General features: G+C 51.5%; 1 protein-coding gene and 1 long non-coding RNA gene across 4 annotated transcripts in view; one reads left to right on the plus strand and one right to left on the minus strand.

Moving 5' to 3' along the window:
* The window catches only part of RGS9 (regulator of G protein signaling 9), a 68,542-nt gene extending 48,553 nt beyond the window's left edge, over positions 1-19,989 (plus strand). For 2 of the 3 annotated variants that reach the window (XM_077853700.1, XM_077853701.1), the window contains exons 14-19: positions 584-671; positions 2,951-3,089; positions 6,010-6,095; positions 8,299-8,416; positions 17,377-17,852; positions 19,538-19,989. In XM_077853700.1, coding sequence (XP_077709826.1) covers positions 584-671; positions 2,951-3,089; positions 6,010-6,095; positions 8,299-8,416; positions 17,377-17,852; positions 19,538-19,688 — 1,058 coding nt within the window. In that variant the 3' untranslated portion in view covers positions 19,689-19,989. Of the gene's footprint in view, positions 1-583; positions 672-2,950; positions 3,090-6,009; positions 6,096-8,298; positions 9,326-17,376; positions 17,853-19,537 lie in introns of those variants that run through there. The other variant, XM_077853702.1, reaches the window with a different exon arrangement.
* On the minus strand, positions 9,277-15,011 carry LOC144286784 (uncharacterized). Its single transcript, XR_013354739.1, has 3 exons — positions 14,164-15,011; positions 11,064-11,171; positions 9,277-9,629 (listed from the first exon to the last, which is right to left on the minus strand). It is a non-coding gene; the product is annotated as an uncharacterized LOC144286784 (long non-coding RNA).
* Positions 19,990-21,383: the final 1,394 nt, after the last annotated feature.

Consider the following 21,383-nt stretch of genomic DNA (forward strand, 5'->3'; position numbering starts at 1 on the left):
TCCATCATTGCTGGAGCAGCCACTCTGTAAGGACCTTTGGCTGGAATATGCCACACGGGGGGGCTGTGAAAGCGGGGGTCTCTACACACAAAGGAAGCAGAAGTCATGTGCAGCTGCTGAGCATGAGCGAGGTGAACGGGGGCTTTATGAAGAAAGCCTGTGGGGGAGCAAGCAGGACGTGGGTACAAGCCTATCCTATGCTAGCTTGTTCAAGCAGTGTTTGCTACAGTCACATTCCAGGACAGTCCTAGGGCGTTGATAGGACCTCTGACCCCAGGAGAGGCCCGCGTGGCTGCAAACGTGGTGGGCGCCAGGCTGGTTCATTTCAGAGACCACGTGCGGGGCAATGGCAGGTGAACAATGTTCTCCCAGGCTCTGGAAGCAAGACTCGGCTCCTCCTCTCAAGGGGTGTTTTGTCCAGACTCGCAGCGTGGCCTGGGCGTGTTCTGCAGAGGGGAGATGCTCCCTGGGGCATGGGGACTGAATCTGCCCCTGCTGACCCATCTCTCTTCTTTCCTCTTTTCTTCTCCCACCTTGGTTCCTGCCTGGCTTTTGTCTGCGTGGACCCCTGCTCCCCGTGCAGGAGAGAATCTGGGATTCTGGGAAGCCTGTGAAGATCTGAAGTACGGAGATCAGTCCAAGGTCAAGGAGAAAGCAGAGGAGATTTACAAGTGAGGACTAGCCAGATTGTTGGGAGAGCCTCCCTGCGCCCCCCCCCCCCCCGCCCCGCTGGCCACCCATCACCTCGGGTGGAAGGGGAGGGACCACATTCCTGGTGTGGGCTCAGGCTCTGCAGCTGCCAGTGCTATAGATAGATGCATCCCCACTGAGGCTTGGGGCTTCCTTGGGAGAAAGGCTGGGGAGGTGCGTGGCGTCCCTGCCCCGTTCCCAGGGGAATGTGCTCAGGAGTTAGAGCAAGCTGCCCAGAGTCATAATGCACTGCTTTGTTTTTGACTAAATCCCCTTAGATGTCCTGGGAGGGGTGTGTATGCGCGTGTGTGCGGGTTTGAGAGAGAGGAGAGAGACAACAGGTGGAAGAGGAAAGCCTCCTATCCTCAGCCAGCTTGGAGAAGTGAAGACCATGAGGTCAGGGAATGTCCCCAAGTCTCTGGGATGGGGCCCCCAGCTTGGAGTACAAATGTGGGCTCATCTCTTCTTTTGCATGTAATGGCTCTGGGCCCTGCTAGCTCAGCACAGCAGTGAGTCTGTTCTGCTCCAGGCCTGCTTCTCCCCAAAATTGCCCTCCATGTTACCCAAGAACCCAGGGTTCTAGTTCAGAGGGCCAGGCCCGCCTCTTCTGGAGAGGAAGAGGAGGTGGGCCGAGACCTGGGCCTGCTGAGCTGCAGAGCTGTTGAGATGTGCGCCCACCTCCCCGCGGCCCCCCCCTCCGGCTGAGCTGGGCGGGCCTCTCTGCCAGTCCTTCTCTCTGCCTTGGTCGTAGTGGACACCAGCCTTGGGCTCTGAGTGCCCAGCATGTTCAGTTCATATACACGTAGCAGTGGTTTTCAGAGCCTAAGCGGTGTGCCAGGCTGTGTGCTGGGCTGGGACCGGCCCCCGCCGGCCACCAGACTGTAGCTTCAGTTGGGGCAGCAGGCCAGATGGCCCCTCCGCCCTGAGTACTTGTCCCTTTGGATGTCTGGTGTCCTTCCGACAGGCTCAGAATGGGCTACTGCAACTTCCCGAAAGGTTCCTCATATTTGGGGGCATCTTGCACTTTCTCAGAAATGTCCCCACCTCCTCCCACAGGGGGGACTGTGCACATGGAGAGAAGAGGGAGTGCGGGTGGGATTCTCCTTCCAGGAAGGTCCCCTGATGTCCTTGCTCAGAACAGTGGCACCTGACCGACTCACACCCCACGACACACAACTCCTAACTCCAAAAATCAGCTGTAAAAAACCTTGCTGCCTCCACCTAACAGCTAGCTTCCTTTTTCCCTAGGCTCCTCTATTACAGTGTCTTAGTCTAAATTCCAAAATTTTGATGTCTAGCTTCAGGGTGTGGCAAAACATTCATGGATTTCTAACTCTGAAACAAGTCAAAACTGGAAATGCTGGAGAGCCAGGTGGCTGAGTTTGGGTTCTCGTTGGGGCCATCCGCCCTCTGCTGGGACTGTGGCTGCCTCCTGACTCAGCATAGGAGATCCTTTCCCTTTCCCTTTCCCTTTCCCTTTCCCTTTCCCTTTCCCTTTCCCTTTCCCTTTCCCTTTCCCTTTCCCTTTCCCTTTTCTTTCTTAAGATTTTATTTATTTATTCGTGAGACACACAGAGAGAGGCAGAGACATAGGCAGAGAGAGAGAAGCAGGCTTCATGCAGGGAGCCTGATGTGGGACTCGATCCCAGGACCGTGGGATCATGACCTGAGCTGAAGGAAGACGCTCAGTCACTGAGCCACCCAGGTGTCCCGAGATTCATTTTTAAATACATCTAGAGAGCCTGGCTGGCTCAGCGGAGCATCGGACTCTTGGTCTCAGGGCAGTGAGCTTGAGCCCCATGTTGGGTGTAGAGATGACTTGAAAAAAGGATTTTAAATACTTCTAGACTGGGCCAAAGGAGAGCAGAGGCCCTGGAACCCCTGTTTGGGGAAGTCTCGGCCTGGTTCTAGGTGGGCCCCAAGTCAATAAGGCAAAAGGCATTAAATAGGAAATTGGATTCTGTCTTCCAGTGGCTGGCCTTGCTGCACCAACTGTTTGCTCTCCTAGGGGTTGGGAACACTGAAGTTAAATACGCACCTGCTGAATACTGGTGTTGACATTTTCTTGCTTCTAAGAAATGTCCCTTGACAACCTGTTGAGACTCTTTACTGTCCCCTTAAGAAGGACTGCTGTCATTCCCAGTGACCTGCTTCATTCTGGGTGACCCGAGTCATGTCGATCCTTCCCTCCCAAGCAGCTGTAAACTTTCATTAGCTGACTTGGTTGAGCTACTGGCTAACATATTCCTCCCTGCTCCAGGCTCTTCTTGGCCCCAGGGGCGAGACGGTGGATAAACATAGATGGCAAAACCATGGACATCACAGTCAAGGGGCTGAGGCATCCCCACCGCTACGTGCTAGATGCCGCGCAAACCCACATCTACATGCTCATGAAGAAGGTAGGTGGGGTCTGTGCGGATGGCGATCTGGGGCCAGGATGCCCTTCCCTTCTCAGGTACCTGGAAAAGTCTTTACCTATGGGAGCAAAGGGAGATGCTGTGTGGCTTCTGCTCTGCTGGTGTTGGGGTACAGTGTTGTCAACAGTCTCTTCCACCCATCCACTGGCCCGGAACCTCCCCGAGGCTGCAGTCTTGGTGGCTGGGTGGGAATGGGGGGACACTTACAGATGCTATGTGCATCCTTCTGGGCTGTCACTCTGCGGTAATGGTACAGGCATTCATGCCCTGGTGATGAGAGTGTTGCCACAATAGCTGTTATTTAGTGGGGGCTTGGGAGGTGCTGTCACAGTGCAAAGCATGGAACTTTGTATCAAGGACAACCCATGGGGCAGGACTTGCTTCTCCAAGGCCTAGATAATCCAGGGTCTCCTCAGAGGTGAAGTCAAGAGCCAAACTGTGTCCGCCTGCATCCGAAGGCACCTCTTAGTCTCTAGCATAGAATGGTGGCAGTTCTGGAGGCCCTGACCCTAAGCAAGTATCACAGGTTGGGGGTGGGGAGGAGTTTAGTATCTGAAAGAGACTGATTTGGTGTGATGATGGTAAAACCCTGTGGGAATTCAGGTGGCCTTCCTGGGTTATTTTTTTTTAAGATTTTATTTATTTATTCATGAGAGACACACAGAGAGGCAGAGACACAGGGAGAGGGAGAAGCAGGCTCCCTGCAGGGAGCCCCATGTGGGACTTGATCCCAGGACCTGCGATCATGCCCTGAGCTGAAGGCAGACCCTCAACTGTTGAGCCATGCAGGCATCCTGCCTTCCTGGGTTATTAATGAAAAGTGAACATGGTGGGAATTTTTAGGAAACTGTTAAAAAAAAAAAAAAAGAACTTGAGACACATATTAGTCACTTTCTTAAGAAATTAGAATTTGGGGCTTGGTGTTGGCCTAAGAGAGGTTTGTTTCTTACTTGATGTCATAAGAAGACTTTCTTCAGAGGTACCTGGATGGCTCAGTCTATTGGGCAGCTGACTCTTGATTTTGGGTCAGGTCATGACCTTAGGGAAGTGGGAACGAGCCCCCCATCGGGCTCCTTGCTCAGTGGGGCGTCTGCTTGAGATTCTTTCTCCCTGCTTACATGCATACACATACACTCTCTCTCATAAATAAATAAGTCTTAAAAAAATAAGACTTTCTTCACTTGCTTTAACTTCACATTACTGCAGTTATTCTTATGGCAAAGTATCTCTAGAAACTTTCATTTAAAAAAAAAGAAACCTTCATTTATTTATATGATGGTGGTTTGTTTGAGTGGCAAATTTTTATTAGCTTCCCTTAATTATATTTCTTTTTTTTAGTCTTTTATGTATATTGTGTTATAAAGAGATATTTTTACTTTGCTTTTCTTTTTTGAAGATTTTATTTATTTGAGAGAGAGAGAGAGAGAGAACGTGAGCTGGGGGAGGGGTAGAGGAGGAAGAGGGAGAAGCAGATTCCTCACTATGGAGGGAGCCCAACACGGGGCTCCATCCCAGGACCCCAAGATCACAACGTGAGCCAAGGGCAGATGCCTAACCTACTGAGCCACCCAGGCACCCCTTCTTTGCTTCTAAAATATGTAATAGTTTAGAATTTTCATGAAGGTGAACCACTTTTCTCCACTTATTTTCCATCAGTGGGGTTTATCTGTTTAGCTTACAAGAAGACTCTCACTTCCTTAATAATGGTCTTCCTTTGGGTATTTTGACATACATTTTGATTCTTAAAAATGTGGTTTTATACAGCCTTTTTCAGAGACACCCATGGAAGCCAGATTCTAGCCAGAGCAAAACGGAGTCATGCATAACTTAAGAACAACACATACACTTAGTGGACTGTGTGTCCCTATTGGCTGTGTCCTATGGCAATAAACTCAACATGACGCGGTGATCTATAATCTCCACTCCCAGACTCTTTCCTGGTCCTCATAACTTTTACTGCTACCACTTAGTCTTTAAAATGGTACCGTTTGGGATCCCTGGGTGGCACAGTGGTTTGGCGCCTGCCTTTGGCCCAGGGCGCGATCCTGGAGACCCGGGATCGAATCCCACGTCGGGCTCCCGGTGCATGGAGCCTGCTTCTCCCTCTGCCTGTGTCTCTGCTTCTCTCTCTCTCTGTGACTATCATAAATAAATAAAAATTTAAAAAAAAATTTTTAAAAAATGGTATCGTTTTGATAAATTTGAAAAACTCAGTCCCTGGATTGTTGCTGTGGGCCTCATCCCATGTTTGTTATAACGAGAGTTTTGAGTTGGTTTGGAAGTGACAAGCATTCATGAAGTGACTTCTCTGATTCTGCCAACGTCCAGGAAATAGCCATACAAGAGAAATCAGACTCTTGGTCTTTTAAAAAAATTATTTTTATTATTTTCTTGCTTTTATATCCAAATTCAGGGCAGAAGGGGGTGTTTGTGGGCTTCGAAGTGGGCTCCATGCTCATGGCTGCTTATTTTCCTTGGAAGGAGATACTGGGTGGGAGAGGTAAGGTACAGGTGGCCTGTCATCTCACGCTTGCCTCCCAGAAGGTGGATGTTAGCACAGGGCGTTACAGACCACAGTGCAGCCAAAGTGTGTCAGAATCGGCGGGAGGCTTGTTTTAAGACTCCAATGGCCCCATCCTTGGGATTTCTGATTTCATAGGATCGGGTGGGCCCAAAGATATGTGCTTCTAGCAAGTTGCCGGGTACAATTGATGCCGCTGGTCCGGGGACCACACTTGAGGACCGTTGCTTTAGACACACGTCTGAATGCCTTTCACACAGGATGCAGATTCCCTTAACTTTGTCATCTCACTGCCCGGGGAGGGCTTGGAAACAGCAAGCATATTCGTTTGATTTGACACTTCCCCTCTCTTAATTACTGTTTTTCTCTTGTTCCCCCTAGGATTCTTATGCTCGCTATTTAAAATCTCCGATCTATAAAGAAATGCTGGCGAAAGCTATTGAACCTCAGGGAACCACCAAAAGAAGGCAAGTAGAGTGGTCTCTAATTGCTGGTTGCCTGCTGTTTTGTTTACAGGGAAGTGAGGGTCTTTTTCAGCCAAATGGCCGTGATTGAGATATTTGCTTGATGAAAATATTGGGGACTGGGAAGGATTTCTTAAGGGTATGATTGCCTTGTTGGCTTCAGAATGCCCTGAAATCATTCTAGCAAGATTTCCTTAGTAATTAACTGCCAGTAAATTTGGTTTCCCTGACACTGGTTCGAGAAAGTTCTGATTATCAGACCCATCATTGCCCTTGCACAAATGGAAGCCTCTCATCGGTTTGTTAATTGCTACGCTTGCCCACCTTGAAACTAATTTGTGGGAATTAAGTTAGCCATGTCCTCGGATCCTTGGAAAGTCCCAAGACCTTAGAGAACATAGCCGACTACACCCCCAGAAAAACAGCAGACTAATGGGGGAAATGAACAGGGGCATTCTAAGCATCCTTGTTGACGCCAGGGACCCCCTTTTTGTGAATCCCCTGTTAACTGGTTCGTGTGCATCTTCCCCGTTGGAGAGGTGGGTCATCCCGTCTAGCAGAACCCGTGGGCAAAGGATAAAATGTTCCGAGGGGCAGTTTGAACTCATTCTGGGGAGGGGGAAGGGCGAGAAAACTCTGTAGGGACTGAAGATTCAAAAGAGGAGCCTAGTGACAGCTTGAACAAAGACACGGGACTTTGGCAGAGGCTTTCCCAGAGCCAGCGCGTGGCCTGTCCCCCCATGGTTGGTAAATGTTCCCCTGTTTGCCGGCTCAGCCCACGCTGGGCTCTTTTCCAGCGACTCCAACTCAATTCAAAAGAGGGGTGGTTGGACCGGAGCCTTTATCAAAGGAGCTTAGAAAAAACAACCCAACTTGGTTTCATTCTTGAGGATAATGGCCCTGTTATAAAAAGGAGAGAAAGGAAGTCTCTGTGGTGCTATTCTTCTAGGTTTACAGGGAAGGAAGGGAGTTCAGTGTCCCTGGGGGCTTGAAAGCTTCTCCTTTGAGCCACAGAAGGGAGTATAATCTCTCCAGAAGTTCTGCCAGAAAGTAGTGGGGAAGGGAGGACAATCTCGTATTTCTCTCTCCAGATATTTTGTAAGTTGGGGCAGACCTGATAAATCAGCTGGGATCTTTTCTGGAGCACCCCGAGGTGGGACGGGGGCTTGGGTGCTGGGGTGGCATGAGGGCCCCGGTGCACCACTGGCTTGGGAGTGGGGACTTGTGGGTGTGGTGGTGTCCCTGTGAGTGAGAATACCTGTGTGAAGGCTCCTGTACCGAGGGAAGCTCAGCCTGTACATATGTGGGGGTTGCGGTGGGTGTGAGTTTGTCCCATGGCTCTTGAGCGTCAGACGACGTATGAAACTTAATTTCTCTGGAACCAGTTAAATCGAGCTCCATGCTTCCCCTTGGCAGGGCTGGTGGGAGACCCAAGTTCAGGCCTGACTTACTGGTAGGAGAGCCCTCATCTTCTTCCCTAGGGCAGATACAAGAATCCTCTGGGCCTTTGTAGTCCAGAGATTTGGGGAGGTCTTGGGTTTTAAGTCCGCCCTTGCTGCTGAAATGCTTGTTTTCCAGGCATTGCAGCTCCCCATTACCTGCATCACTCAGACACCCAGAACTTTCACCTGGTCCCCAAGACAATGGTAGACAGAGTTGGGTCCCCGGAACCCATGCTTGACTTCTTTTGAGGTCTTGACTCATCCAGCGCACGCACAGTACCACCAGCCCACCAACCCTCTCCAGGCCTCTTCCCCCTTGCTTTGCTGGCCCAGCCTCTCCCTCTTGGGAGCCCAGCTCTTTTCCTCCTTCCCAGATCCCTGGCTTTTGAAAACAAATGCTCCAACTGCTCCCTGAGGCCAGAACCCTTGGAGCCCCCTTCTTTCAGGAAGAGCCCACTGGGAAGTTCAGCTGACACATTGATTTCTAACCCTTGTAGAAGGCAGGTTATCACCGCCACAGCAGCCCTCCTTGTGCCTAGTGTAAAATCCAAGGGCAGCCGGTACTCATCTGGTCCGTCCAACAATGGGGGAGAAAGAGCTAAGGTGGAACATGACTCTGAGGGCCCCCCTTGGGGCTCACCAGGAAAATGAGGAAAAAGCCCAGATTCTGGTCCTGCAGCTCCGTCTCCCATCAGGTGGTACAGAGGCCCTGCTGGGTGGGCCACTTGCCTTTCCACCAACCGCCACCCTGTCCTTCCTTCTAGCTCCGGCCTCCCATTTATGCGGCGCCACCTGCGTTCCAGCCCGAGCCCCGTCATCCTAAGGCAGCTGGAAGAAGAAGCCAAGGCTCGAGAAGCAGCCAACACAGTGGATATCACCCAGGTCATGAGCAAGCTGGACCGTAGGAGCCAACTCAAAAGAGAGCTACCTCCTAAATAGATCTGTGATCTTGTGGGGGGTGGGGTGGGGGATGGTGTGAGCAAAGAAAGGCAGGATCAGAGCCTAGAGAATGCTGTTCCCCATTAGTGAGGTAGTGGGGCAGCCAGGTTCATCCCATACTCCCCCGACCTCCTTCATGGTGGACTTCCTAATGCCAGGGCAACTAGAGCTAGGCCCCCCAACCCCCCAGCTCCAGTTCACCAAGGGCCAGGATTGCCAGCGGTGGGGTGAGGTCACCTGTCTCACTTGCTGAGGGGGTTCTTGCAGCGGGAGCATAGAGAAAACAGGCTGCTTCATGAGCCACCATTTGCTTTGGAAAATGAAGGAGGAGGCCCCTCTACTCCCACAAGGCATAGTGTTTTTTCAGGTACATCATTTCAGATAGCTTAATGAACCTCCTCACCCCATTTCCCCAATTTAGACTCTGCTTCTAAAGGAGTCTGAGATCCCTCCCAGGGACTAGCTGCAGGGTCCCCAGGACTCCCCTCCTATACCTTCCTGGAAAGGCCCTGCTAAGACATCCCTGGTGAGCTTGCTCTTGGTCACAGTTAGGGAGGGTTGGTGAGCTCTCTCCTTCCTTTTTTTCTACCCGTCCCCTGATACCTACCAGGGGAATATGTAGCTGGTAGGGATGAAGGACTCAGGCTAGAAGCCTCCAGAACAGTCAAGGGGAAACAGCTTTCTGAGGAGCTTCATTGTGGGTAAAGGAAAGGTGCTAGTATCTTCATTCGTGGGAAGAGAGATGGTAAATACCTGGATGTTTTCAAGATGAATTAGGGTCAAAGATAATACTCCTTGGGATATTTTCTTTCTTTCTTTTATTTTTCATTAAAGATTTTATTCATTTGTTCATGAGAGACACAGAGAGAGAGGCAGAGACACAGTCAGAGGGAGAAGCAGGCTCCCCACAGGGAGCCCAATGTGGGACTCGATCCCAAGACCCCGGGATCATGCCCTGAGCCAAAGGCAGATGCTCAACCACTGAGCCACCGAGGTGTCCTTCTTTTGGATATTTTCTAGATGCTGGTGCTTCCGTCCTGTGTAGCTCTAGACTAGGTCAGTCCTTGGTCAGGGTGGAAGGGGAGAACAGATCAAACTCTGACCTCAGGAGGAATACAAGGTAATTCTTGAAGTTAGTTAGCCTCACCTCATACACCTGTGTAAGAACATAAAGGAGATAGAGTAAGTCAGTGAGCCAGGAACCGACATAGCACAGCAAAAAGACTCATATGACACATTTTACTGAGTATCTATTATGTGCCAGGCATTGGTGACTACAGTGGGCATGGTCTCCATCTCATAGAGCTTATAGTCTAGGACTGACAAAAAATAATGAAGCCGACTGTATCACTACCTTTGCTGACAACCACAAAACTAGAGCGGCATCCAGTAGTCAGGGTCTGTTGCTCATAGGTTTAGAGTCATCTGTGTGGCTCTGTTGATCTTGGAGCTCATTCCCATCCCTGGAGGAATGGTCTGTGGTAGCCTAAGCTGGGATGAGTGGAATGATTCTTCTCTACTTCTCATGTCTCTTGTCCTCTGACAGCCTGGCCTCAACATGATCTGGCATGATCGATGCTGATGGTGGAATTGCAAGGGAGTGAGTGGAAATGCATAGAGTCTTGAGGTGTAGGCTTAGAATTGGTGCACAGTCTTCCACCTCATGTTCTTGGCCAAATCAAGTTACAAAGCCAGCCTAGAACCAAGGGGTGAGGAAGTAGACTCTAGGGAGAGTCTTTAGGGAGATAAATTGTAAAGTCTTGTTGCAAAAGACGTGAAGACAGGAAGGATGAAGAATTGAAGCCATCATTGCAATCAACAACAACACACTTATGTGGTCAAACCTGTACAAGGTGTTATAAAGGAAATGGATACGATGCTGTGATAGGAAAAAGGAGGGTTGTGTACACTAAGATGGCCTCTCCAAGGTGGTAACATATAAGAGGGTGAGAAAAAAATGGGCCATAGGAAGCATGTGGGCAGGCAGGGAGAACTTTCCAGGCAGAGGGGACTGTCTGCATGTGTAAAGGCCCATTGTGGGGAAGCAGCTTGGAGTGAATGAAAAGCTAGGCAAAGGGAGCCTCATGGGCAAAGGAGGCATGGCACAGCGTGAGCTTAGAGAGGTGGGCAAGACCAGGTCATTGGGGACTTTTTAGGTCATCACAAGGAGTTTGTGGCTCTTGGTTTTATGTTAGCAAAATGATCCCATTATTCTCTCCATTTTCCCCAGTCGTAGACTAGTTTACACTCTGGAAGAGCAATCAGAGGTATGCTTTGGTCATCTCTCTTTTGAAGAATGTTGGAGTCTTTCAACTCAGGGAGGGCACCCCAAGCAGAAGTTTCTGGTAATGGCCATTGTGTACTGAGTGACGTGAGGCAGGGCCATGTCTCATCGCTTGGAGCCTAACACCTGAGGTAGTGAGTTCTGCAGAAGCGTATATCACGTGAAGGAAGGAAGGAAGGAAGGAAGGGAGGGAGGGAGGGAGGGAGGGAGGGAGGGAGGGAGGGAGGGAGGGAAAGGAAAGGAAAGAGCCCTGGATTTGGAGAAGGCTAGTGGTAGGTGGCCTGTGGTCTTCACCAAGTCACTTACTGTCTCTGCTTCCTGATTCATGAAGTGAGGGGTTGAGACCGGATCCATACTTCTTGAAACAGACTTTGTGAATTCCAGGAGGGTACCGAGCCTGGGGCTTCCATTTTACTTGAAGATTTAAAATGAGATGAAACTTAGGTGATTTTAAATTTTCTTGCATTAAAATAATCATGAATGTATTATGAATTAGAATGCAAAATGTACATGAATTTTTTAAGCTAAAAATTGAGACATCAAAGACATTTCGTGCTTGGCTGTGGCAGGTTTAGGCTTTGCCCTCAGACTCCTGGGAGAGTATGTTTACCAGGCTCTCCTGCTGTTTGTCCTACTTTACTGGGGAAGCTAGAGAAGCATGAAATCAGAAGTGCATATTCACTACCCTTTCTAGTTACCTCATAGGAGTGGAGAGCACATGCCCGGTGCAATAGTGGTGAGGATGGCGGGGTATCAAATGCATCGTGAATTCTTCAAGTTACAGACTGCATCAAGTTCATCTTTGACTCAACCATCTGCCATCGGCCTCCTCATGTGTGAGATGTGTCTGCTTGACAGGTCTCTCACCTTCCAGCAGATGACCAGGGGCACATAGGGACACCACACATATCAATGGAAACATTCCCAATGTCAGATACACAAGGATCCCACACTCTAATGAGAGGCACAAGCGTGTAAAGTTGGCTGTCGTGCTTGATGGGATAAATAAGTGTCAATAAGTATTGTGACACTACCCCTCTGAAGGAAGGTGGGAGATGAATGGCTTTAGTCCCGGAGAGTGACATTTATGTCCTCTGAGTGTTCCCTAAACACCCAGTGAAGGGTGCCATGGCCGATACAAAAATGGACGAGAGGTTCTTCACCCTCAAGGGGCTGACAAGGGTGCGTGGGTGCAAAGATGCAAGGTGAGACAGAATGGGATGGAGGCTGGGGTGGTGTACAGCACATCAGAAGAGCACAGAGACGGGACAGGATCGTGAGGCCTGGAGGACGGAGGACGAATCCTCCAGAATCTCTCATGTTTGGCAGCAAAGGAGCCACAGGTCCCTACCCAGCTTTGAAGTTTCCTAAGTGTCCGCTGCTGGGCTCCAGTAGGTGGAGGCTGCTCCTGCTAGCTTGCTCTGTGTGGCACACGTAACAGGAGCCCCACAAGGTCTGTTTGACTCTCAAAGATTCAAACAGTATCTTGGAATCTTTGAGAATCAAACAGTATTTTGAAAATAGTGTTTGTTGGGACAGCATTATTGCTCTATTTAATGATTATGGTGTTCTCTGCTGTCTGTGTCCTTAGACACCATCGTAATTCCTTAATGCCAGGTTTTAAACTGCTTGAGTTTCTCTGTTTGTGGTGGGGTATAGATTATGCTAGAATATAAACTATGTGGTAAAGTACCAGGATTTACTCTGTAGAATTTCTTTTTCAAGCTTGACTTTTAGAGAGAGGACTGTTTTGTTTTTTTTTTTTTTAAGATTTTATTTATTTATTCATGAGAGACACAGAGAGAGAGAGAGAGAGACATAGGCAGAGGGAGAAGCAGGCTCCACGCAGGGAGCCCGATGTGGGACTCGATCCTGGGACTCCAGGATCATGCCCCGGGCGAAGGCACATGCTCAACTGCTGAGCCACCCAGGCGTCCTGAGAAAGGACTGTTCTTGTGAGGATTGTGATAGTATAAAGGCTAGGGACAATAGGTAGAGTACATTGGATAATGTCTGGCATATAATGGTTCAATAAATGCTAGCTACTATTATCAGTGTCATAACCATTATCACTGTCACCGTCCTCATCATCATCACCATCCTCTTCCTCATATCACTGTCATCACCATCACTATCAACATCATCATCACCACCACCATCACCATCATCACCACCACCACCACCACCACCACCACCACCATAACCATCGCTATCACCACCACTACCACCATCATCACCACCTTCATCATCATCATCACTGCCACCATCACTACCATAACCATCATCACCATTGTCATCATCATCACCATAACCATCATCACCACCACCATTACACCATCACCACCATCACCATCACCACCATTACCACCATAATCATCATCACCATCATCACCATCATCACCACCATCCCTAGCAGCATATGGTCTCAGAGTAAGCTTGGGCTTTCTGCATCTGTCAACATCGTCCCATACAGTGATTCATTATTCTTTGTTATTCTTTATTATTTAGGGCATTTCCTGAAGTGTGTTTACAACTTTGTTTCCCTAAACCATCTTACTTCTCTGCTCTCTCAGAGTCTTGCAGTGTGGCCCTCCGCACTCTCCAGAGACCAGGATATATTTGAAGGGAGGAGAGTGGGGCATTGGTGTCATATCTGCTGTCTATGAGAGGGCTGACCAGCAACCGTACAGTGACTGGTCCATCCTCTGGTTCCAGCTTCATGGCTACAGTAAGGGGAAGGTCTTGTGTGAGGCTGTGCCAAACCAGATAGTAGGTAGGAGGAATGATGGGTTCACCCTTGTAGATTGTTCTCCATGGAGCCAGTTTGCTTATGGGCTTTTCGAGGCAATGGGGAAAGGGAAAGGAAGGAGGGACCATAGGGACCGCTGTGTACTCTGCATGATGAACCTGAACGTGGCTCACAGGATGGGGGAGTCCAGGAGGCCACAAGGTCTCCTTCAAATTCTCAGCCAGTTTCTAGACAAAGTGAATCGCATCTCTTTGCACCACCTGCTTTGCACTCCATTGAAAGGCCTGTGATTGTGTTTTCATGTCACTGTGTACCCACTGCATTTCATGCTCCTCTCCCCGTTCTGTTCGCTCCTTGCATAATAAAACAGCAGCACAAGACCAAACGAACCAAGCTCTCAGAGCTTCACCGTGTCTCTGCGTGTCACATTTCTTTGCCATGTGCCTTGCATGCCACTGCTTCGCTGCCTCACACCAATGGTGGGCATGGCATGTGCTGGAGGGACTAGGTCTCTTTGGGAGGGGCCAGAGTCACGGAGGGATGGGGTAAAAGGTGTCCTGCTACAGGTATCCAGGGCCAATGGCGCTAATGGCTATTTGCCCAGAAGGGACCTTCCCGGACCAGGTAAGTCAAGCAGGACAGTCGCTACTTCCTTACCTGTCTTGTCATTCATCCTGGAAAAGAAGGTGCTGGAGGAGGTGAGGGGTGAGCAGAGGACACAGAATTGGGTGGGTGCGGGGGGCGGTAATGGAGAGGCCCGTCCTGTCATAAACTCTACCATCTTGGTCAAGTTGTCATCTCCACGAACCTCAGTTTTCTTATCCGTAAAGTGGGAGTGATCACGAGTTTATTACAGGTTCTGAGAAAGTAGGATTCATGGTTGGGTGTCCTCAGTCAATTTATTGAGGGAGGAGAGCCTTGATGCCACTCCATCTCTCTTAACAAAGCCTATTTCCTAGTTTTGTTGTTTCAGTCTACTGTGCAGGACCCCAGGTCCTATCTGAGCCCCGCAGGCAATGGGATGGCCATCAGGATCAGTTGACGAAGCAGGGGCTGTGGGGTTACCCACTCCTGGGATTGAATTCTCATCTAGTTGCTGTGTTAGCTGTCTATTGCTGTGTAACAAAGTAGCCCGGACACAGATGCTTGTTAGCTCACAGTTGGCCAGAGGAGGCTGGGCTGGGTCCTCTGCTCATGGTCTCACACTCAAGGTCATGCCAGGCTGCTGTGTTCCTATTGGGGGGCTCTTGGGAAGGGTCTGTTCCAAGCTCATTGAGGTTGATGGTGAGGTTCAGTGTCTCATTGTAAGGCTGAAGGCCCCAGTGTTTTTTTGCTGGCTTTTAGCTGACGGCTGTACTCAGCCCCTAGAAGCCGCCCTAGTCCCTCTCATGTGTCCCCCTTCCACTTTCAAAGCCAGTAACAGAGAATTTCTCCTTCGTTGAATTCCTGTCATGCCTCAGACCTCTCTGACGTCTGTCTCTGGCCTCTAGACTCAGATCTGAAGGGTTCGTGTGATGAGGTCAGGCTCACTCAGATAATCCTTTGTTAATGTCACCTATGCCATATCACGTAGCCTGACTTTGGAGTGACTGTCATGTGACGTTTATGGTCTGCACCCACACTGGAAGACAGGGACGGGAATGTAGGGACCACCTTAGCATCCTACATAGCACAGTCCCTGTTGGTTGTGAGAGCCTCGGGAGGGTGATGAACCCCTCTGGACCTCAATTTTCTGTTCTCTAAAATGAGGGCATTACAGACACATACATCTACTAGCACATCGTAGATGCTTCCTGTGTTATAGGGCCGGACTCTTTTCACCAAACCATCGTCTCCTGACCCCTTAATTAGAGCAAGCTTTTATCATTATTCTCTCTCTCTCTTTTTTAAGATGTTATTTATTTTAGGCAGAGATGAGAGAGTGAGCAGGGGAAGGGCAGAGGGAGAGGGAGAAGCAGACTCCCCACTGAGCGTGGAGTCCAACATGGGGCTCGATCCTAGGACCCTGAGATCATGACCTGAGCTGAAACCGGGAGTTGGATGCTCCACCGACTGCACCACCGACTGCGTCCTTCCCCTTTATGGTCATGCTTGTCTGTGTTATGCAGACTGTGTCCAAGGTGAAGACCCTCATCTCCATAGAAGGACAGTGTTAGAGGCATACTGTGGGGCTCCTCAAACTCATTGGGCAGATAACAAAACCGTGACCTTGGGTGTCTGTTAGAAGATGCCGTCCCTCAGTTGCAGTCCCTGAGTCCCCATGGGTGGGTCTGACTGGGGCTGGGATCTGCACCTGCAGCAGACACCCGGGGTGATTGTGAGGTGGGCTGAGGTGCAGGCCGCCTTGGGACATGCAGCCCGAGAGCCCGGCTTCAAAGCCTGCCTCGCCGTCCCCAGTGGCCTGTCCTTGGGGCTCACTTTTTGAAGCATTAGTTTCCTCATCTATAAAATGGGGATAATGAGAGTTGGTCACCTTACCAAGTGGCTCTGGGAAGTAAATGCAGTGATCCAAGAAAAGTGCTCAGCCCAGAGCCTCTTATTTGCTGATTCTCACTACATATTAACAACGATGAGTCTGTCAACCCTGGGGCCCCAGGTCTGGGCCTTGGCTCTGGTTTGTTGGCCTGTGGCTGCCAGAGCAGAGGAACAGAATTAGCGGCTCCCAGCTGCTGTTTCAGGATGGGATTGAGCTTGAACTTCGGGGAGCTGGTGGGGGAGAATGGAGACCACCCCCGGTGCCCCGTGGCAAAGCCTTCAGTGGCCTCCTGGCCTTTCTTTTCCTCCAAAAGCTGTCTTTGGATGTGCCTGGCACACTCGGGGTGACCTGGAAATCAGGCCACACCCCAAGGAAACCAGCTGCCTCCAGCTCAGTGCCCTGAGCTGCCCTCCTTTGGCCCCAGGACGATGCCCAGGCCCCAGGGGCAGGCAGGCTTCCCTAAGCGGGGCATCTGTGGGGCTGTGCCAGTTCCGGAGAGGGTTTGTTGTTCCCTGAAGTCCTTTCTGGTTCTCTCTCAGAGACAGCGTTGGCCTAACTGTCCCAGAGGGTCCCCTTCCCCACCAGGACCAGCACATCCTGGCTAGACTTTGGTGTGGGCACAACAAACTGGGCCGATGGGCCCTTAGAGGCCCGTCTGTGGAGGGTAGAGAGGTGGCAGCAGAGAGCCTCCCTGCAAATTCCAATTTTAACTTTGTCGGCTCAGACAAAGCTCTCTCGGGCTTCCTCGCTGAACACCTGCCTGGTCTGGCACTCCGGCCCCTCTGCTCCTTGACTCTGGGGCCTCGGGAGCCGGGGAGGCTGAGATCCCCCCCACTCCACCGACGTGTCCTGGTTCCACACTCAGTCTTTCTGGCCCCCCTGCTTTGCTGTGGGAGGCGTGGAAAGTGCCAGAGCGTGGCCACCCCAAGTGTGGCCAGGTTGACAGGGGTCGGGGCCCAGGACAAGGTGGGCGGTCTCAAGCCAGCGGGGCCCCAGCCGGGGCTCCTCGTACCACCTCCACTGCTCCGTCACAGGGTTTAGATGCCTCCAGTCCCCAGGCTGGGAGCCCAGGATAGGGAAGGGATGGCGTGGGGGGTGGCGGGTGCTGAGCACAGTTCACTGGGGCAGGAGTTGAGGGGAACTGGAGGCCAGCCTGGCCACACCTGGTGCCCCAGGCCCCGAAGACAGTCTGCGATGCGGCCGCCCGACTCCGGGCACCGTGGCGGGGGTCAGGGACGGGCAGCCCCTGGGCAGGAGGCCTCGTGCGGCTGTGCCACCGCGGCGGGTGGCTCTGGGCGCCCTCCCCGGCCCCCCGCTCCGGGCACGGGGAGGAGCTGAGGGAGCAGGGCCCCCGGGCCCACGCCACTCACTCTGGCTCTCTTTCCTCCCTGCAGCCGGGCCAGCACACCGCGCCCAGCCCTCACCTGGCCGTGTACACCGGGACCTGCGTGCCCCCCTCTCCTTCCAGCCCCTTCTCCCCGTCCTGCCGCTCCCCGCGCAGGCCCTTCCCCTCACCCGGCCGCTTCATCCGCAGGCCCAGCAGCGCCATCTGCCCCTCGCCCATCCGGGTGGCCCTGGAGAGCTCGGAGCCCAAGGGGGAGGCCAGCGGGCCGGGGGCCTGCGCGGGGCCAGCCGACGCTGACTCCCGGGGGGCCTCGGCCGAGCGCCCCTGGCCCCGGCCCCAGCCCAAGGCCCCGGCCAAGGCCCGCGCGGCCCTGACCTTCGGCAGGCTGCTGAGACGGGGCTGCTTAGCTTCCCCCGTCTTTGCCAGGCTCTCGCCCAAGTGCCCCCCGGTGTCCCACGGGAAGGTGCAGCCCCTGGGGGATGTGGGCCAGCAGCTGCCACGACAGAAAGCCAGGAGAGTAGCGAAGTAAGAACCAGAAGGGACTGTGCTGTGTGCGCGTGTGTGGGTGTGTGCACGTGTATCTCCGTGCATGGTGCACATACCTGTGCAGTGTGCACATGTGCCTGGAGGTCTATGCACACTTGCCTGCGTGAGCACGCATATGTGTGCATACGCCTGTGTGTGCACATGTGTGCACATGTCTGTGGGGCGGTGTGTTTGCACATTTGCCTGTGTGTGAGCATGCATGCATGTACATATGCCTGGGTATTTGTGTATATGTTTGCACACTTCACTGTGTGTGAACGTGCACAGTGAAGTGCACATATGTCTGTGGGCATGTGAGTGTGCATGTGTATGCATGTATGTTTGTGGCGGGGACCAGGGCTGTGTGGCTTGAACATGGTCTGGAACTGGGGGCTGGTGGGTTGGGTAACAGGGATTCTAGCCTAGTAGACACTAAAACAAGCTGTAAGATAGTTTCTAGGAACTCAGCATTGCCCTCCCCTGCTTCCTGAGAAAGAAGAGGAACAGGTGTCTCTCTTTTTCATCCTGTTCCCCCTTCTGTTCAGCACACACCCTGCCCCATCCCCCAAACGTTACTCTAATGAATCCACCGCACTTCTAAAGGGCAAGAAAGGCCAGTGGCAGCCCTGGGAACCACAGGTGTGGGGGCTCCAGTCCCCTCCCCTGTCTGAGGTGCCCTCGCCTCACCCACCCTCCTCCTGCATGTACCTGCGGACTCCCAGAGGGGCTTGCTGGGATCCCTGGTTCTACAGTCACTCCTGTGAAAACCACAGTGCGTCTCTTCTGAGAGGTGGCCCCTCTCTGCTCCATTGTGGGTGGCGTTGCAAGCCTGATTTCTGAGAACCCCAAGTGCCCTGAGGCAGCTTACCGGATGCAGAAAACTCCCAGGGGTACTCCATAGCTCCTGGACCAGTGACAGAAAGGAAAGTTGTGGACAAGGCAAAACTGTGAATTAGGCCCCACCTATGATGGTTTGGGGAAGACAGTTGGGGGTATCCCGGCACCAATCAACATGCGCCTGTGTTTGGCCTTGGCTGGTGTTGGAGAAAGAAAGCTCCACGCAGAGGTCTCAGGTTGCCATGGATACCGGAGCATCCCTGGCCTCCTCTGCCTGGCCAGTGTGCTTGGGAGACAGCAGGAGGCAGAGGTTATTAGTTCTCTGTTGCCCACGTTGTCAGGAGGAGGAGGGGGGGCAGGAAGGCGGCCAAGGATTGAGGGTGAGCATGTCTATCGATTCTTCCCAACTAACCTTACTCAGGGAATGTTCTAGCTTTGCAGCCGCTGCCATGCCACACACACACACACACACACACACACACACACACACATGGGCTTGGGGCTTTTAACAGGTTCTTTGCTCAGGGGTACCACTTCATCAGAAGGCAGTCTAACTAGATTGAGGATTAAACTGCAGGCATGTCCTAATGGGACATCCCGAACTCATTAAAACCATAAAAAATTCAAGCCCCTCAAAAATGAAAATAAAACATCTTTCAAATCAGCCTCAATTCAGCAGAAAAATGTGAGTCCCTTTCTACCACCAATAAAAGAAATCCACCGAGCCATTTGCTGCACACAGAGTTTTTTTGGCAACTACACCTGCATGCCACTCTTCTCCAAGGATGTCAGGGTATGTTGAGGATTTGCTTTCCTTTTGAGCACTTGCTTTCCTTTTGTGCCTGAAGCTTTTTTCAGATCAAAATGGATGTGCCTACGCAGAGTGGGACCTGTCTGATGGACTCAGAGGACACCGGGACAGGAGAATCGGGTGACCAGGGCATAGAAAAGGAGGTCATCTGCCCCTGGGAGAGCCTGGCAGAGGGGAAAGCTAGCTGAGCCAGGGGCCGTGGACCAAGAAGACGCTTCCAGCAGACCCCGCCAGATGGGGCCATGGGCATGCTTGTTCTGGAACCAAAGTGCATTACGATCACCTTTGGGGGCCAGAGAGACAAGATGGGATGGATTATGGGGAAGTGTGTGCTGACTGGGGTCCCAATGGCCAATTCTTACCCTTCCTCCTCACCTTCCCTCCCTTGGGCAGAAGAAAGGCATGCGGACCAGAGGACTCTACTTGCTGCCTTAAAACCGATTAAAAAAAAAAAAAAAGGTTAACTTGTAAGAGTCTTTTGGATTGGAATGTTAGTGTGTGTCTGGTTTTATTAGTTAGTTATGAGCTATTATTTACGAATTAAACTCATTTCTTGTTTGGTTCTAGGGACAAAGGCACACTAAGTCACTTTCAAGAACTCCCTTCCTGTCTAAATTGGTTTGTGCATGTTACTTTTATCAACAGAGCACCCCAGAGTGTGGCATCATTCAGGAAGGGGGTTATGGGGAAAGGCGTCTTTCTAGAATGCCGGGTGTGTTCAGATCCACCAAGAAGTAGAAACAAGATGGGATTAGATGGGCAAGGGATATTTGGGGGGAAGGATAAAGAGTGGGAGCTGGAGCTGGAGGGGGTGAGGGCTGTCAGACCCTGTGCCAGGCTGGCCTCCGGGGAAGGGGCAGCGGGCAAGGGAGAGTCTCAGATGGCAGCACAGTTCCAGGAAAGTTTTGACCAAGCCACTAGGGTGTCCCTGAGGCAAAGTCACCATAGGAGGAGTTCCTATGTCTGGCAAGAATGGTTCTCCCTTAGCACCTCCACCATGCAAGGTCACTGGTTGGGACCCGGGGGGAAGCCTGGCCACCGCATGGACACACTGGTGGCCATCAGTCCATATGCTCCCCGAAGCAGGAGATCTGAGCACGCATGTTCATGGCCGCTGCATGCAGTCTGGTAGGTACCTCTGGATGCATCCCCAGATGGGCCTTGGTACATCCCCGCCTCCTCTCCCATACTTCACCGAGCGAGTATTTATTGGGCCCTAATACGTGCCAGGCACTGTGCTAGGCCCTGGGGATGTAGCCGTGGATCAGACTCCTTGCCTCTTGGAATTCGTCTAGAGTGGTGCTTCTCAAGGAGGGGCAACTTTGACATGTTTTTGGGTGTCAGGACTGATGCGGGGAATGCTCCTGACATCCAGGGGGTAAACACCAGGGATGCTGCTAAAATTCTACAAAGCACAGGATAGTCCCCTACCCCGCCACAATGAAATGATCTCGTTCAAAATATCAAGTGCCACTGTTGAGAAGTTACAGGTTCTGCCCATGCTGCTGAGCATGTGCCCCTTGTCGTTGGTTTCTGCCCAAAGCCCTGGAGTGATTGCTACCTGCAGAGGTCCTGCTGGGGTTATAACTGGATGGAACAATGTGTTGAGATTAAGGGCCACGTGGTAAAAAACATTTTTTAAAAATTGCATGGAAAGTTCTCATAGGAAAAGAAAGATTCAGGTGGGTCTCCTGACCACTTATTATGCTCCTCCCCTTAATCCTCAGCTTCATCAGATTTCGTTTAATAGGTAAGAATCCCTCTTATCTTGCTCTTAACGTTGAACAATTTACCTTATTTAGCCCATAAATACTGCAGCTACTGAGTCATCCATCCTGATTCTTCTAGAGATGAATGGTGGCCAGGTGAATGGCCAAAACCTG

The sequence above is a fragment of the Canis aureus genome, chromosome 16, assembly GCF_053574225.1.
Source record: "Canis aureus isolate CA01 chromosome 16, VMU_Caureus_v.1.0, whole genome shotgun sequence".
Classification (NCBI taxonomy): domain Eukaryota; kingdom Metazoa; phylum Chordata; class Mammalia; order Carnivora; family Canidae; genus Canis; species Canis aureus.